Source organism: Embiotoca jacksoni, unplaced genomic scaffold (genome assembly GCF_022577435.1).
Source record: "Embiotoca jacksoni isolate LCO1_2020_lvr unplaced genomic scaffold, fEmbJac1.0.p SCAF_9, whole genome shotgun sequence".
Taxonomy (NCBI): Eukaryota; Metazoa; Chordata; class Actinopteri; family Embiotocidae; genus Embiotoca; species Embiotoca jacksoni.
The window spans coordinates 6,798,491-6,817,234 of NW_027185447.1; the positions used below are offsets into that span (position 1 = coordinate 6,798,491).

At 39.3% G+C, this 18,744-nt stretch overlaps 2 protein-coding genes across 7 annotated transcripts in view; both read left to right on the top strand.

Moving 5' to 3' along the window:
• The window catches only part of acot7 (acyl-CoA thioesterase 7), a 55,882-nt gene extending 49,967 nt beyond the window's left edge, over window positions 1–5,915 (top strand). For all 4 annotated transcript variants that reach the window (XM_069141052.1, XM_069141054.1, XM_069141056.1 and 1 more), the window contains one exon: window positions 5,401–5,915. In XM_069141052.1, coding sequence (XP_068997153.1) covers window positions 5,401–5,496 — 96 coding nt within the window. In that variant the 3' untranslated portion in view covers window positions 5,497–5,915. The remainder of the gene's footprint in view (window positions 1–5,400) is intronic.
• A 4,766-nt stretch (window positions 5,916–10,681) lies between these two features.
• LOC138192630 (probable G-protein coupled receptor 153) overlaps window positions 10,682–18,744 on the top strand; it is a 38,154-nt gene continuing 30,091 nt past the window's right edge. For all 3 annotated transcript variants that reach the window (XM_069140156.1, XM_069140155.1, XM_069140157.1), the window contains exon 1: window positions 10,682–11,087. The gene's annotated coding sequence lies outside the window, so the exon portion shown is untranslated. The remainder of the gene's footprint in view (window positions 11,088–18,744) is intronic.

Genomic DNA, 18,744 nt, shown 5'->3' on the forward strand with positions numbered 1-18,744 from the left:
TCTGTGTGCGTCTGCGACTTCTCTATGGACATAGAGTGCGCACATCAGGAAACCTACGGCAATGATGTAATGAGCCTGGAGAGGAGTTTTAAGTGACAATTGTGTTACTGAGTGGTTGAACGTCACTGTCCGAAACAAAAAAAAGGTGCATCAGGTCAGGTGTGCAACCAGGAGGGTTTTTTCTGGCATGCATGGGGCTGTGCACCGTGAATTAGATCTCCAGCATCAGATTGTCAACACCAGGTTTTACTGTGATGTTGTGGGGAGTATGAGGGAAAAGCATTTGGTGCAAATGACCAGAACAGTGGCGCGATGGAACTTTGGTTCTCCAACATGATGATGCCCCTGCTCCCAGCCCATTGAAAACTAACAAATTCCTCATCCACAACAACGCAATCGTCAATCTCCCTGACTCTCCTAACTCTCCAGATTTGGCTCCCTGCTACTTCTTTCTGTTCTCCAATAATTTGTCACAAACTTTGATCTGTGCTCTCTGCTCAAGTTTCAGATGCATAAAGAATAACAGTCGCACCCGGGCTAAAGGCACGTGTAACTCAGGTGCTGATTTTTATCAAGAAAAAAAACTTGAGATACTCACTCACAAAGGATATAGCTTTTCTGCACACTGTTTGTATGTAAGAGGAACAGAGTCTGAACTTTCTGATCCCAAATTTTGTTTGGACAATCATGATCCTACTAAATTAGGTGAGCCTGTGATTTTTCATATAGCACCAATATCACTACCTTTGTAGTTTTGAGTGAAATGCCATTTGTGATTATATTATATTGCTCCACACATTATAAAATGCTGAACCCATAATTTTTCATCCCATCCCGTCATCAGCCTCAGTTGTTACTTGTGTTTTCTGTTGAGTGTTATTGTGCTAACATGCTAAGCAAATGTGTGAACATTGTAAACACTATAGCAGCTTAACAGAAGCATTTTACCATCATTATTATTGTTAGCATGCCAGCATAAACAAATGTTAGCAGTTGGTTCAAAGCAGTCTCACAAAGCTGAAAACTCGTTCAAAGATGATTCATTGTATTTTACACAGCAAAAAGACAAACATGCACTTTTAACCACAACAAACTATACTTAAACTTTCAGTGTCGCTTATTATTCCTACTGTATTCTGTGTATGATTGAAGTGATTTTAAATCATTACAAAATACTACAAAAATTTTAATTCAGTAATGCTATGATAATGATTTATATGAGTAATGACCAAAACAAATGACAAGAAAGGTAAACCAGGTGTTAGGGCAGAGACGCGAAATTGAGCTTCAAATCAGAAATGATCTCCTGGAGTGAGGGATGGTTTAAGGACCAAACATACAGTCATTGCCTTGAAAGTTATGGCATGTGCAGATTTTTCTGTTGCCTGAAATATAAAAATCTGTTAAATTAGAGACTCTCAAGTTGGAGACTGGTTTTTGCAGGACATGTTTTGCATCAGTGGTAGTTGATGATCCTCTATAATCACAGTTATTAAAATGAAGCCGCACTGTTGGAACGCCAATTACATGGGGACACCAAAAGGACATTTTGAGCCTAGCGTTAAATTGTCTCATTGAGTTATGCAAATGCGATCAGCATTACAGTTAATATATATGCATGCATGCATGCAGCCTTGAAGTAATGCACACAAAGTATAGGCAGAACAAATGATGTGCACAGATGCTGAGACTGAAGAGACCATTTCAATACCTCAGCAATAATCATAATTATTTAAACACATTACCTTGTAATGATATGACATTCAGCTTAAACCATCATTTAGAAGAAAGTTTGAATCACATTATGTTGCAAGGAAGTAAGTGAGCAGTTCTTCTTTTTAGGCTAACTGAATAACATAATCCCAAGCCATAAAAACAATAACTAGAACAACTGGGTCTTGTATAAGTTTTGTGTAGTCAGGTGAGATTAGACTGAAAAACAACATCCAGAAATAGAAACCGATATATAAATTGGTTCATTAGGGAAAAATGATTTTGAGCAATTATAACAAACGATGCCCAAACCCAGAGATGCAGGAGACATATCTCATTAATAAAGACTAAATAGTACGATAAAAGACTGCTAACTATAGTATGTCATTAATCAGCGCTCACATGAATCTATTCTTCACCCAAACAATGAGTCACACATTTTTTTACTGACAGAATCATCTTCAACAGTCTTTCTCAGTCAGTCTTCATTAGTCAGGTATACCGTTTCTTTTAACTGGTTTGTTCATTAATCTCCCTCAAGCTGTAGCTCTGCATGATTTTAATCATGTAATTAGATAAAAGGCGAGTCTTCTGGGGGCTGAGTGACGGACAGAAAGGGGTGGGGGTTTTGAAATAGATAAACCATGAGAATAAATGGTATACAGACAGCCTGAAGATTGCATATTGCATAAGTATACCAAAATCATCAAAATGCCTGCATGCTTCCACGCAGACTGACATTTGTTTGGATGTATATTTGGGTTGCATCACTGTTGATGTTTGTGTAGACTGTAGGGTCGTTGATTTGAATTCTTCTTCTGGGAGTACATTATACTCGCAGGCACATTCAAAAAGGAAAATATTAAAAAGTTCTTTATTTAGCAGTTTATAGCTACTCTTAAAGCTCTCTCTCAATCAAATAGCGGTTTGTCTTTGGTGAGTGCAGAGAAACAAATAAATTATTTGACTGTTATTAGCTTTGACTGATTCTAATGGTCAACAGTAGTTTCACCAACTATCTTTCTTTTTAATCTTTTTTTTTTTGTTCAGCTACAGTTCTTCTGAATTATATTTGGGCTTGTAATGAAATCATTTTAAACCAATTCTGTATTAATTAATGACTTTGGTACAGGCATTCGGTGTGTTAAAGTAGGATGATTAATAAACCTCTGTTTGGTGTCAGGATCCCAAATCACCTTGTTGGGGTTTATTTAAATAATACTCTACTGAGCAGCCCCTCTTCATTTTGCTTCTTCCAGTCCAGTTCAAAGTGTTAACTACTAAATATTCCTGTCTAATTACTACACTCCATCATTGGATAGACAGGATTATCAACAGACAAAAAAAACAACAATTTGAATAATAGAGACTATTGTATAGTTGTCTCCCTAGCAACATGGCTACAGTGTTTTTTCAACTGCTTGTGTTACATTTACAGTGTTACAGTGTTGTTACACTCATTTGTTACCACATTTAAAAGAAAATACCCACCTTCTCTGCAGTGAGGTTGGAAACGGAGGATATTACTGATTCACAATGAGCAGGTATCGCTTAAATATGTTAAAAAGAGAAAAGTGTTTCATATTCATGAATGTCATTTAACTTTTTGAAAAACAGATTTATAGCGCATTATTTCTGTTCATGTATATTTTTGAAAACACTGAACTGTGTTGAAACTTTGGTCTCTCTCTTTTTAAAAGTCAATGAACTGGAATTACCCATTACTTTCAGTTGAATGGCAAAAGAAAAACTGACTGAGCAGTATGTTATATAACTGGCATACAACAAACAAACCAATACTACAGCTGTATGCTCCTCAACCTGTTCTAAAACAGATTAAAGACAGAAAAAAAGATATTCCCACTGGTGTTGTGTTCGTAGTTCCTCGTCACTATTTTAATATTCTCATCACATTTGATTCATAACCCCCCCCCCCCCCCCCCCCCCCCCCCCCCCCCGGGCTTGTCCCTGGCATGATGTTTCGTCATATTTGTTACCACCCTGCTCTCTCCATAAAGTTAAGGTGCCATCTGTCAGCTTCGTAACCTGTTTGTCTTGAGTGGCAGGTACTCTTGAATCTACCAACCACCTGGTGTGTGTGCACAGCAAAGACTCTCCATCTGAACATGTCATTAACACTAGCATTCACTTGTACAGTGCATTTTACATATAAAAGGACACACAAATCGTGTTACATGCTCACATTCACTGCTTCGATGCAGCAGTGGGCAGATGAGGGAGTGGGAAAACAGAAAGCACCATAAAAGCATGTGTTGACAGAGTCACTGGTGGTGGTATTGTTGTTTAAGTCATGAGGTTGCTATGCAGTCTAATTAAACTGTACGGACTACCAAGGGGTTCCTCCCACGAATCAGCAGTCAAACTGAGCTCCATGTAAGTGAAGGTAAAAGATTTGTTCTTCACAACGCTGCACAGAATAGAAACAGAAGTGTAAAAGTGATAGATGGCAGCTGTAAATCCAGGAGGGATTTCCACAACTCTTGTGTGTGATCATGCTATTGATATGAAACAGTGTATTCTCTATAACACTGTGTGTAGCAGGCCCTATTGTGGAAGAGTGTGTTGGTCAGAATAAGGTTTGACCCACAGACTGTATGTAAGAGTGGATGTAGTTTCCGGGTCTGAAGAATTAAGTTAATGCAGATGTGCTTTAAAGTGCAACACCAACGATGGCTAATAGAGGGAGGCTCCAAAAAGAATCTGGCTCCACAGACTCCTATTTAACATCTTTCATGAAATACCAAGTCAATAAATAGTTTTCACGAGTCATTATGGTTTCATTTGCGAATTTCACTCCTTCTTACTTGTATGAGTTTTCTGGTGGTCCGTCGGAAAAAAAATCCCATCATTCAGTAGATATTAGGCCTCAAAGAAGATGTATGTTTGGGTGTGTGTCTGTTTGATTGACAGGCCTGTGGTGCAGTCAGGTTTTCACCATCAGTGGGCGGAGTTTAGTGTCCTTGGGTTCCCAATCTGATCGAGTTAGATCCAATGCCTACCCCTCCCTATTTCGTCCAAATATGGTCACTTCTGGCTCCAAAATAGCAAGATGGCGACGGCCAAAATACCGAATTTGAGGCTTCAGAAAGGCAGTTCACAAACCAATGACTGACGTCAGTGTTGGTCACCGCTTTGTTTGACCTAATGGTGAGATTAAATGAAAGGCCAGAAATCATAACAGTTATACTCTACAGTATGTGCTTTGACTGTCATGTTCATATTAAACAACCTGCTGAGTAGTTGTCCAGATAATTTAATGAACATAGAGCTGGACTCATGAAGAGCCTCACAGACTGGCCATCCTTCAGTCATGCTGTCAGTGTTACAGTTATTCAAAATTTTCAGTAGATGACACACATTCATGCGCTGTGTTGTCTAAATGCCTTCAAAAGCATGCAGATAGAGGAATTTCAATCACCTCATATGGTTTCACTCAACTGTACTTAAATGCGTTCCTCCAAGGCCTCTCCAAGTTTCAGTCATTCGCTCTGTATTTCAGCAAGAAGATGAATGACAATTATAACAGCACAGTGTGGTAAATTAGATCAGAACTTCATGCCTACGGTAAATATAATAACAGGAGGGGAAACACTCTAGTGCACAATATGTGGAGATGATGAACGTGTCTGAAAACAAATCTCTTTTGTCTTTTTTTTCTTTCTTCAGATTGAAGGAGAAGAAGAGCAGAGACGTTTCGAAGAAGGCAAAGCACGTTACCTCCAGAGCAAAGCAAAGAGACTCGCAGATAAGGAGCGCCAGTGACGCTGCTGCTCGTCAGAATTAAATCCCTGCAACAACAGTACAGTATATTAACCCCACACAACATAGAGAATGAAGGAATTAAAAACCCTCTCTCCTGCTTTGTGACTGTAGCCTCCTGTTCAACATGAACCTGTGATTTTTTTTTTCTCTCCCCTGTGCTACACACCAAAGTGTCCACATATAGCTGTAAGAGTGAGACTACTTGTTTTATTTTTGGAGTTATTTATATTGATGTATTCATGATCACTGTCAGTATAAAGTGACAGTCTGAGTGTATGCAGAAGTAAAAGTACAGTTTTGTTTGCGGATCTTTATACATGAAGACTTAATGATGCCGTCAGTGCAAAGTGATAGTCTGAGCGGAAGGAAAAACAATGAATAACTGAGTGAATAATAATGAATAAAAGATCCAAGCGTGAGTTTGGGGCTCTCGCGTCGTGTCCTTGCTAGTTTGATGGCGATGATGTCATTGTCTTGGGCATGCCTTGGCAGAGAGGGCACATGTTATCCATCTTTTCAGCACTGTGTCTTTCACAGAGAAACCAGGGGAGCTCGGGGGTTTTGACTCAACTCGCATCTCTCCCACATGCCCACCCTCTCCTTCCTCTGTGCTCTCCTCCTCCTCCTCCTCCTCTGCCTGTCTGTCACACTCTGACTCCATGCATTCCCTCTGCCTCAACATACTCTCCTCTCCCGCTCCTGCTTGCCAACATGTCCTTACCCATCTTCTCCTTTTGTAATGTCGCTTACATGCTTTTCTCATCCACTCTGTTTGTCACTCTTTCTCACCCTCTATTCTGTCTTCTACTCATTTTATTCCCTTTGCTAGAGAAGATGTGAGGATTTCTCACTGCTTCATAAAAGCCATCTATTATTTTCCTTGCATGGTTCCTGGGTTTGTGCACACAGATCAGAGGCATGAATTGAGCCGGTGAGAAATCAATATCCATATGGTCATGTCAAGGCCGAAGACTGAGATTATTAACCTATCATAAAAGTGACTGTTTAAATATGTGATTGGTTTTTCATTTGCGTCTCATTTGAGACTGACACTCTGAGACGGGAATTTGATTTGTCAGGAGGAGTAGGTGGGCTTTACTCCTATGCAACAGATGGCATGGACTAATTTGAGATCCAAACCAAAGTGAAATAAAAAGATTAAAGACCAGTAAGTGAGATCTATGAAAACCAGAAAGTGACACATGTCTAAACCCCAGGAAAATGTCTTTCTGTTTGGACCTTTGTTCCTCCTCGTACTGTTTTTCTTACACAGACAGAAACTGATTTGTCATTGGTTCTTGAAGGTTATTGTTTTTCCCTCTGTCCCTCCAGCCAGCTCTGTATGTGTGCTTTTCATTTCCCCCATGAAAATAAAGTTAGGCCCAAGCTGCACCGGGGGGATATATCTATTTTTAACCCCAGTGAAGTAGAGGCATCTTGTGGGAGAGGGAGAGCACAGAGGGGGAGAACACAATACAATCAGACAGGATGCCTTTCAGATGGCAAGACAAGACTTCTGGGAAATATGACCTTATTGAAAAGCATCTGCTGTATGTACAACATCAACATAGGCTTGCCTGACTGAAAACATTCAGAGACTGTATCATTTCTCATCATTTACAACAATGTTCATTACAGTCTTCAGCCATTTCAGCTGGGAGCAGCTGGCTTTTATACGTAGAGACACAATATGGTAACCATGGTTACTTATGTGGAAGAACAGACTTAAAATGGAAGAGATCACATTATCAGAAATGGATGTATTTCCTGCAGGTAGCTACAAAAATGTTGAAGTCTGCTTTATATCGCACAATATTTCATAAATATAATCTTTGCGCCTGCCACACACAAACTACAGTAAATGCACTAAAGTCAATGACACCAGAGGAGTCGACATGTCAAACTGCTTTTCCCTCCAGAGAATAAGAACAATCACATGAAGGCAAAAAGCTGATCTCATATTTCCACTCATGCGTTTGCATCTAAATTAGGGGATAGCAGCTCTCTCTGCTGTTTCCTCGTGCAGAGAGACCGACGAGGCTACTTAGATGAATGATCCTCTGGTGCAGCAGAAAAACCATTAAGGACTCTGAAGGAAAGATAAATGATAAAGTGATTGGTGTTCAAGAAAACTCTCGGCTTTCATTACCGAGTGACCTCCTTTGCATTTTCTCCTCGTTGTGCTCACAGTTTAAGAATGTCCCGTCAGTCATTTTCTGGCAGCAGGGGCTTCGCTTCCACACAAGAGACAAGACACAGAAACCTGAACCGTGTGAGCATTATACTTCAAGGTCACTCCTGCAAATATGTCTGTCAATATTGGTACAAGGCAACTATTCTGTTAGGTTTGTTGGCAGAAGTTGCAGATGTTGTAGACAAAAGCCTTGCACACTAAAAACTGTTTAAAAAAAAAAGTCAATGTTTCATTTATTCTTTTTTAAACATTTTGTTTGTGCTTTCTGGAACACCTTCACAGAGCAGAGATAGAAGCCCTGCATTCAGCCACCCTGCATTATCTGGGCTTGGAGCCAGCAGGGCTTTCCTTGCAGAGGAGTAAGTGATGGGCCGTACTTTTGTCTGCCCTGGAACCTCCCTTTTTTTTTCAGCCACAGCAGACCTCACTCGGAGTACAACTAAATTTGGCTACCTCTGACTGTAGGGCACACATACTCCTCTGCACAGAAAGGTGGCAATCCTGAGGATGTGGGAAAAGTAGACCATAAGAGAGCACACCAACAGGACATTCAAAACACGTTTAAGTATTAAAGAGCTGCTGTGTCTGTGCTTGTGTGTGTGTGAGATGTGATGTGAGATCGTGGAGCTGACGGTGAGAGAGGGGGCAGTCCGGTGCCCGTGGAGCCAGTGGGCGGGAAGGCCTTCTGTTACTTTTTACTTCCAGGTCACTTAGCATCACACAAACTCAAGCTCTATTGCCTTGTTCAGGTCTAACGATGGATTTATTTAAGATTAAACTACAAAAATAAAGCATCCGCAACAACTAATATCAAACTGCTCATTTTATTATACAAGCTTAATTGGAAATTATTCAAATGATCACAAGACAAATGTTTGATTAATTTCCTGCAAGCCAGGAGGCCAGCATTTAATTACTGCCCATTGTAATTCTGTAAATGGACTGCTATCATGCATCTTCTGACTGATTTGCACAAGCAGTCCTGACTCATTTTACCCTGACAAGTTAATAATGAGCAAAGTAGATTAGGGCCCGCTCCTGCAGAGTCATACTGTTCAAATGTAACACTGAAATTATGTTTTGGACACGTCATTGAATCAAGTTGCGTCATTCGCTTTAAAATTGCTGGAAAATGTGCATGCGCCATCACAAAGAGAAACTTGTCACTCATTTCTTTTAACAGCCTTCCCCTTCTTTGGTTCTCTTTCTCTTACACACACACCTATAGGGAGCACACACAGTCAACTTCTGTTCTTTTATGTTGTTTGCATCTTCTCAGGGTGTTTCATCAAAAGGGTCTTTTGCTTAGCTGCTGGTATTTGAAGTTTAAAGAAGTCTTCACAGAAATGAGGAGATTCTTTCTGTGTTAAATTAAACCTTGGCAAAGCCTTTACAAAATAAATCATAAATCAATTCACATAAATCAATGTCAATTGCAAAGTTATAGTTCAGCAATTTTGTTCAGTGAGTCGATGCAGCTCTGATGTGCACCATGACATGACTGTTGGGGTGTAAAGGTTGCTGTTTGGTAATAAGCTGTTAAAGGAAAACCTTAAAATAACTGATTTAATGACCTCTATTTCCAATTTCATTTCTGAGGTCAGGGACGTCTTTGGAAACAGATAGTGGAATCCAACACGGCAAACAACACTAATGCTCAGACAGCCAGACAGGCTATAAACAAATCTCCAGTTTATAAACCATAAAACCAAATGTATTTTTTTAATTGGCTTGCTGCCCAATTTTGATGATGATCCCTGAAAATGTGGAGAGAAAAAAATAAAATTATTAACAATGAAAGCAAATTATGGCCCAGCTGTGTTATTAGGAACTTTGCACGTTGGTGAACTACGTTCCTTAAAAAAAAAAAACTCCTAATATTAGAATTATTGAAGATTTTCATTTTACTCTTCAGTAACACTAAAGGCGAGCTGCCCAGATGTTTGGTATCCATGGTTTCCTCCGGAAACAAGAATATTTTATTTGAGTTTTCTCTGCAGTGCACCTCTCATGGCTTTGGACCAAGTTTATTTTTAAAAAAATCTTACACATATTTGATCAAGCAGGCTAAATTTACAGGAATTATTTGACAGGGGTGTGTTGTTTCTGTTGCAGTCCCATGTAATTTGAATAATTAGAATGTAATCCTTGACATTTTAGGTGAGCCTACTGCAAGTATTGAGTGGATCAGCTGTGACGTTTCCAACCCTGCTTTTTTTTTTTTTTTTTTTTTTTTTTTTAAAAAGGCATTTCAGCTCAGACTGAACAGCCTGACTGTGCCTGCATGGGCAGCTCCCAGGTGTGGTTGTGTGTGTCTGTTTTAATGAATGGGAGGCAGGGAGAACGTGGCTGCATGCTCATCAGACCATCCACCAAATAAAGGAAAATAATCCTTAATAGTGTCCAAAAACCAAGGCACTGGGGACCTCTGTGTCTCTCCTCCTCATGTAGGGTCTATTAGTTTTCTCACTGGGTACAATCTGAGCCCTATGGGAGGAAGGCCACTCTTACAGAATCATCCAGGGGAAGGAGTCTTATGTAACAAGTCGCATAATGTCAATGAAGAGACCCATTTAAAGGAGCATGAATAACAAGAGTTATAGTTGATATAGTTACAGTTGATAGGTTATTTAAGTGATGATGATGAAAACTATTAGATTCCGTATAATTTTTAGATTTATAGCTGACTGTAATAATCTCTGTTAGCCATTCCTGATTGTTCTGGTTTCCTCTCAGCCAAAGTAGCCTTAATGAGGTCCGTTTTTTAATCAACTCATTCAAATTAGACCTTTAACAAGAATATGCCTTCATGTTCATTCACAGCTTGCAGGACTTTTTTTTTTTTTTTTTAAATTCAAAGCAAAAATGCAACATGCAGGAGCAGTTCTTGCTCTGTGAAAATGCCGACCTCTTTTTCATGAATTATTTCTCATTGCGGTTCACTCCCACGGCCACGGAGTGTCTGCCGCGCGAGCGAGCATGATCTGTCGGGAGCGCGCAGCAGTCTTGCCTCGTCCGTCGCTCGCCTCGCCAGGTTCGGTTTAGAAGAAGGATTTCGTCTTTTACCTACAAATCACATGCTCTCCTAACAGTCGTGCTGCGTGAAGAAGAAGCTGACAAGAATAAGCTCTCCTCGTCAATGAGATATAAAAAAAAAAAAAAGAGGGCAACACGATCCAAGAGGAGTCCAGCTGTGGTGGTGTGGTGTTTCAGGGCTCATCCTTCATTTCGTAGGTCATTCCTTTAACTTGATGCTGTCGACACTCCCGACGCTGCTCAGTTTGGGGATGTAAATGCTGGGAAGCCACTTTAACGGACCTGAACTGATGTGATTAAAACGACTGTTTTCATTCCGCGGAACAATGAGCCCGTTAGGAGCCTAAACATCTCGTCAAAGGTAAGATGAGAGTCACACAGCTAATTGCAATAACGTCAGATTTATCGCTGATTAGGTGATTCATAATGGATGTAAAAATAAAATACAAAATCTAACAACAAAAAACAACAGCAAGGGTTTATCCAAACAGGTGGTGTCCTGTAGCACAAGCAGCTCAGTTGATGAGGAAGTATATTAAATATTTGAATGAAAAGGAAACATTCCCGTGGACCTTTACGGTGCAGATCTGACCTATATTGTAGGATTCCATTACTATCAAATGCAGATCGAGAAGTGCGCTAATTAAAAGGTTGAATGACAATAATGTAGCTACTTAAATGAGTGATTAAATCGATGTGCTGTAAGACCGGTAATCACAGAGCGTACTGTTGGTGAGTGACAGCAAGCGCATCAATAAAAGGGACAAATAACCTAGATACTAGTGTATGTATTGGCTCGAAGCGATAGGCTGACATTAGAAAAGAGAAGTGAACATGCTGTGATCGCAAAGGTTATCACATACAAGAGGGGACACGCAAACTTACGCAGGCAGTTGTGGAGATGTGTTACAGTATGCACAATTTTAGCTTCTTTGATAATCCTTTTGTGTTTTGGTAGTCATTTTATCAAGGTATAGTATATCATTGAATCTGTTAATTGGAAATATAAGAATGCATGCATTGATTTACAAATTTCTGAGTAAAAAAATTTAACCTAAAAATGCTGATACAGTTGAGAAGTACTCTTCACTAAAGAGTGTTGTTACATAGTGGGTTAACAAACCATAAGTGATACTGGTTTGCCATTTTTAACTCCCCACACTTGGTCAAATATTTTATATATTCAGTTATTTTCAGCACACATATAATCTTAATGATTTTGTGATGACAAAATCTAACTGTACCGGCGCTTTAGAATATATTTTATATTCATCTCGAACTTGACTAAAAAGAAAACTAAACTAAGTCAAAGAAAGAAGACAGTTGTATTATAACTTTGAGAAAGTTACCTATACTTTAAATGTGTGGAGTTATTTCCCCGTTATATTGTGGGTGTTGAATGCTGTGCGCCAGGATCAACTATATTTTTTCACTGAAGCTCATTATAACGACAGTGAATGAGGATGTAGCTGATCTTCACATGCTTTCAAATGCTATTTCATAAAGTACCCATCAGAAAGTCCCAGTAGAAGTAGAGGAGAATGGATTACGTGAAGTCGCAGGTCAGAAAGTGGCTATACAAACCAAAGATCCCTTTCACTGCTCAGAGAAAGTGCCCTAGCCTACATGTGACAGTTGCTGCTACACCACAAAGTCTCACAACAAAACTCAGTGTTTCACAGGGCATGTGTGACATTTTGTTTGTCACACGTTTGGCTCTGTCATTTTGTGACCGCGTTAGCCTGTGTTCACACTGTTCTATTTTTCACTCACCCACAACACTGACCGCCTTCTTCTCGACGGCATTGTGCCGTAATGTAACCTTAATTACAATGAAAGGAGGATTTTCAAATTATCACCCTTCTGGGAAGCTTTCACTTCTTTATGCTACTTTGAAATTAATAATCAAATATATCATGTTTGTCTAGCCCCAGATTCACCTAAGCTACATGCCTGTTTCCAAGAAAAATTCTTCTGCCATATGGCGCCCAGTGATTCAGCCACACTCATAGCTGGAGGTAGCTTAACATAAACAGGAAGAAAGCCCCGAGGGTTAGATTTGTGATGGAAAATTCAACTACTTACTTTGTGACAAGCTGGCCACTCCGCCAAGACAAATGTTCCAGAAACATCAAACAGCATGTTGGATCCTGGCTCTTAATCTTCCAGTACCTTTTACCTTATTAGTAAATTTGTGGTTAGGCATCCTCTTGACACTGACTGAAGCCGCACGGCTGGTAATATTAGATATATATAGCTTTTTGTGTCACTGGAAAATCAAGTGCATCCAAGAAATTTTGGAAATCACAGTATATATGACATACAAGTGCCCTACGCAAGCTGTTTTCTAAGGACTGCTGCACATAGTATTTAGAAATAAATTGTGCCAGGCTTGGCTTTCTGTGGTTTGGTAATGCAGCTTCATCGTCCCAACAAAGTGAGACTTGCTCTATTCAATCTCTAAATGGTAGTTAAGTGTTTTGAACTTTCTTGGATATTTTTTTAGATTAAAACTGTGATTAGGCTGTGATTTGAATAAATCACAATCGGTTTGGAAGTGAACTCTGCACTGTGGGGTGGGAAATATGTCTGTAAAGCAACATTACCTTGAGCATTTCTGCGATAACAATATTCTTGACGATGTGACAAAAACAAAACAAGCATAAATCTCACAGTTTGCCCTCAAATATGGATACAGGAAATGTTGGGAAAGAGAGCAGTTAATGACGGGTGGTAAAGTTCCAGCTGGACAGGAATCAAAGTAGGGCCTCAGCTGCTGAAGGCCTTTTACCCTACTACTCGGCTGTGGGGTTGCCCCAAACCACTGGTATTATTTAATGGGTTTAATTCAGTTATATTTAAAATAATGTTTATTTACAGTAATATACTTAAATTCACACATTGTGTTCCTAGTTGTTTTGGGGGTAGCACCTTCACAGCAGTTCTGAGGCTCTGACAGCTTCTAACCATACCTGATTCATTAATGACATATTGTCTACTGAAGGTACTGAGTTATATTCAGATTGGGTCTCAAATTGCTGCTGACGTACCTACGCTTACTATTTGGAGGGCATTTAGTAAAAGCCTTCACACCAAGTGGCAACCAGCAGTGACGTCATCCATTGGTTTGTGAACTTCCTTTCTGAAGCCTCGAGTTCGGTATTTCGTCTGTCGCCATCTTGCTATTTTGGAGCAGGAAGTGTACATATTTGGATGAGCTGTGGAGGAGTGAGCGGTGGATCTAACTTGATATAATTAGGAACTCAAAGACACTATGCCTGCACACCAATATCTGAAACCTGACTGCACAGCAGGCCTGCCAATCAAACAGACACCCACAAAAATATGGCTTTTTGAGGTTTAATATCTAAATGATGATGTAATTATTTTCAGATAGACTGCCAGAAACCTAATAAGAAGGAGTGACTTTAGCAAAAGATACCATAATGACTCAGAAAAAAAATTATTGACTTTGTATTTCTTTAGAGAAGAGTCTATGGAGCCAGAGCTTTTTCAGACCTGAAAGCTATAGCCACTTTTTTATACAGTCTATGGTTCTGAAGTATACATTCACTCAGTCAACCACAGTCTTCATTTAAAGTATGTAATTTTATGGTAGTTCTGCGATATATTTAATTTTTTTGCAGATAAAAAAAAAGATGCATTTTTAATAAGTCAATAAGATTGATATTTTACAGGGTTTTTTAAAAAAAAAAAAAAAAATTTGTTTAACAGCAAACCTGCAGTTCAATGAGTTCCCAGATGGTGTATTGCTAGTGACCAAACAATTTAGTATGAAATGTTGGACACTTCTCACAATCAACAGTCAGCAACTTCACTAAGTAGTGGAAGGGAAGGAAAGAGGCCACCAACATTTTTTAAAACCTGCTGGAATTGGCGACAAACACCGCTCAAATGCCAGTTGTACGTCTCCACAAAAAAACACATTTTTCACTAAGAAGCACTTTACTGCTGTCCCATTGAAGCCGTCAATATGTTAATTGTGTGCATGAAACAGAGGGCACAAAAACATGTACATTTTTTCTTTTAGTGTAATGCGCAAACAAAGCCAGCAACTATATTTTTGTGGGTAATGAGTTCAGATGTTGAGGCCGTCCTTTCCCAATAAGGGGACGGCCATGTACGATTTTCAGACAACACCACCCTGTTGAAATTCACACACTGCGTAAGTGAGTACTTACATGTACTGAACAACACAAGTGTGCCAATGGAAGTACGCAAGTTGAGACAGCATCATACTCATCATATTGGCACATTGATCAGGAACATTTTCTGGTTTCAGTCTACAGCAGAGAAATATCGATTCTAAATGATCTCTGAGCTTACCTCTCTTGACGGGATGTTCAAAGGTCAAGGTCACAGACCGCCTCTTTTCTGTTTTTTGATGACTGGTGCTGGTTTTGTTTCACTGCCTTGGTTTTGAGACATGAGTGGAGCAGGACTCACAGAGAGGCTTGAATCTGGTTAGAGAGCGTGCTGCCAACTCTCTCCGCCACCCTGCTGTGCATTAGTGAAATGCTGTGATTAAGCGGAAGGGGCATGGGCTCACAACATGTTATTGTTGTGGTTTCAGTTCATGAGTATGTGCAGTTGAATATTTGCTCTGTTGCTGCCGCAGTAAGTGGATATTTTAAAATGACAGCACCTAAGGAGAGCTACTCACTAAAAGAAGATCATGATACAGTTCAGGAAATATTGTCATCTCTCATAAAAAGTTCCATCCCTCTCCTACCAATAGTTAATCCACAGTTGAACAACATACCAGCTTATGCACACTGAATTTTGGTCTTGTTTTATCCCAAATAGGCTGAAGCAAAATGGTGTCATGGATACACTATAAACCTCTGGAAAATGGATAGACGGGCCATTAATAGACTGTTGTCAGAGATTCAGTTTTTCTTGCATTATCTATAATAATAGATGTATTATAGTGAAAGAGGATCCTATCAAGATCACAGGATCAGCGCCCCTGTGATACTGTACAGGGTCAACTGTGAGGCAACATTGCAAACCACTTTGCCCGATTTCATATTTCCACTGTAGATAACTGTACAAACAAGCAAAATGATGAGGTCAAAGTTCTTCATTTAATACACATCATGTGATTTTGGAATACAATCAATACAGCACAGCAGTGTTGGTTGTACAGTTTAGCATGGTTTGAAACCACAAATAAATGTTTGAATAACATTTTATTAGATATATCCGTAAGGGAAACCAGCAGTTTCTTGCCAAAGTTAGTTATTACTCTAAATGTGTATTGCAAGACTGATGCTGTTGCTATGCAACATACACAATAAGATTCAGTATGTTGTGCAGTAAAGCAGAGGGCCTAATGTGATAGCAGTTACCCTCACCCGTTATCTCATAACGGGATGAAAAGGGCATGTTAGCCATTGGGGACATAATAAGCTCTCTGTGTATCATGTAATTAAAAAGCAACAGGGTTGTGGTTTAAAGTATTTTGACTGTGGAGAGACATATATTTGTTTGAAAGTTTTTAATAGGTTACTCTGCTTTGCTTTCTGCTTTGGATGCTGAGCCCAGCGGGAACACTGAGAGGGGACTGACTGTGGATTTTAATGTGTGTGCAATGCATTTTCAATGGAGCTATGTGCAATAAAACAGGTAGACAGTCAAGTAAAGAGGTCAATGTGTAGGCAGGTGTTTCTGGAGATGACTCTCAGCCTGTGAGGAATGGGAAGGATGAACTGCCATTAGGGATGAAAGAAAATATTTTTACTTCATTAATTTATATATTTTTTCTGTTCTGACTCTGTAATCTGTGTTTGTGATGACGTCAGCTCACACAGTTAAAAGCCCTATTGGATAAAAAGGAGGGATTGGGTTGTCAGCTGTAGTTTTCCTTTCTCCTAGGAATAGCTGTGTTAAAAAAAAGTAAACCAACATGTTCAGAGAGATTACAGATATTAGCCTCCTGCTTCTGAAAGAGGTTAATCACCTCTATTGATGTATCTTAATCTGTCTTCAGGACAGTGGGTTAAAGTGGGCCCTGCTGATGATTTGTCATGCAAAACAAGATATCTTCAGGACTCTCATTGATGAGTGGATAATGAGCCCTCAATGGAGATAAGTAAGATTGATAGTGTTTTGGCCTCTGAGGGTGAAAATAATCCCTCATGGTGTGAAGGAGAGCTCTTCACCTGCTCTTTGTAGGTGATGGATGCATCATGTGAACTGGCTGAATATGAAGAATTAGTTGCAAGGTTGTGATTATCTTGCATATCATTATTTATGAGTCACTGGACGATTGGCCCTTAATATCTTGATGAGTGTGACACACTTAAAAGATGATAATATTTTGCAACCCATCCCCATTAGATTGATGCAAATGGCAGATGTTTTTTCATTGCCATGTGACTTTGTCCTCACCTTTCATATCCACAATCCAGCCTCTGGCTTCCCCGTAAACCTCTTCTTCAATCTGAGCCCTCCAGCTCAATTGGTTTTCCTGTCAACTTTGTCACTTCTAATAAACAGGCAACTGCATGTGCATTCCACTGAGATGAGGCCTGACAACAACTTGAGTCGTCATTTGACACATTGTTCTTACTCTAAAAATCATCCAAAAATAGGTATGATGCCATATTCCAGGTGCTTTTAATTCTATTTCCTGATTTTTGACTTTTTATGCCTCTGCGCCAGCGTTATTATCTGTCTGTCTGTCCCGTTCTCATGGACAGGATATCTCAAGAACGCTTTAAGGGACTTTCTTCAATTTGTTACCAACGTTGAGCTAAAAAATTCACTGAATAGATTTTGGTGAGCAAAAGTCTGAGGTCAAGAACACTGGAACGTGACTCACGTCTGTCCAATCCGTCCTTCTTATTCTTGTGAATGTGATATCTCAAGAACGCCTTAAGATAATGTCTTTAAATTGGGCACAGACATGAGCTCGGAACTCATGAGGTTTTAGTGGTCAAAGGTCAGGGTCACTGTAACCTCAAGTCCTTTACCTATTTACAAAGGGATATCTCAGGAATGGCATGAGAGAATTTATTCAAATGTGAAACAAACTTTCACAAAACATGTTTGTGGTCATAACTCAAGAAGTCATACACTATGTCTAATAGAACAAAATTATGACATTTTATGTCTAACAGGTCAATGGTTAACTTCACTGTGAAAACATAATGTTCAGCAAAAAAAAATTCTGTCCATTATGCAACGCCATAACTTGGGAACAGAAGGAAGATTGTGACCATATTTCATATTCGCTCAGATGTGACACTATTCTTGGGTGTCCACCTTGAAACTGTGCTGATTACATCTTCTGTGCTGTCGGGTTGACAATGTATGCGAAGCATCCATATTTTAGATTTAATAGCTTCTTTGCGGCAACATCAATGATTAAAGATCTGTCTACTGTTCATTTAAAATGATTGGCCAAATGTGAATACATAAGGATTCCTTACATATATGAGTCTGGACAGACATGAATGTAATCTGCAACTTACTACAACTAACTTGATGTAGGAGGAATAATTCTAGTTTTCTTTTGATTCTCTGTCTACTGGCCATTTTTTTGTGTTAGCATTTGGGGATTTCACGCTCACACTGATGAGAAATCGCTGCATTTCTCTGTGGTCCAACAATGGCTAAGTGAAGAGTTGGTGAAGAGTGAAGAGTTTTATCAATTGACCTCTAGGTGGTGCCATTATGCAAATGTTTTAAGCACTCGTAAAAAATACCAAAATCTTTAATTTTGTGTGGGTGTATTTCATCCTACTTATTTTGACACCCTTCCAGTGATCTCCCCAGTGCATATCATGTTATGAAACACTAAACTACTTGTATGTAATCACATAAATTTAAAATTACGATTCAAAACTGTTTTAAAATTATGATAGTATGGATACAGGATGCAACATCAAAATTGTATCTTCTTACAATAATTGCATTATTTCTAAGTTGTAGTGTAGGGTGTTTGATAAAACAAACAGATCAGATATAGTAGATATGGACCCCAAAGTACA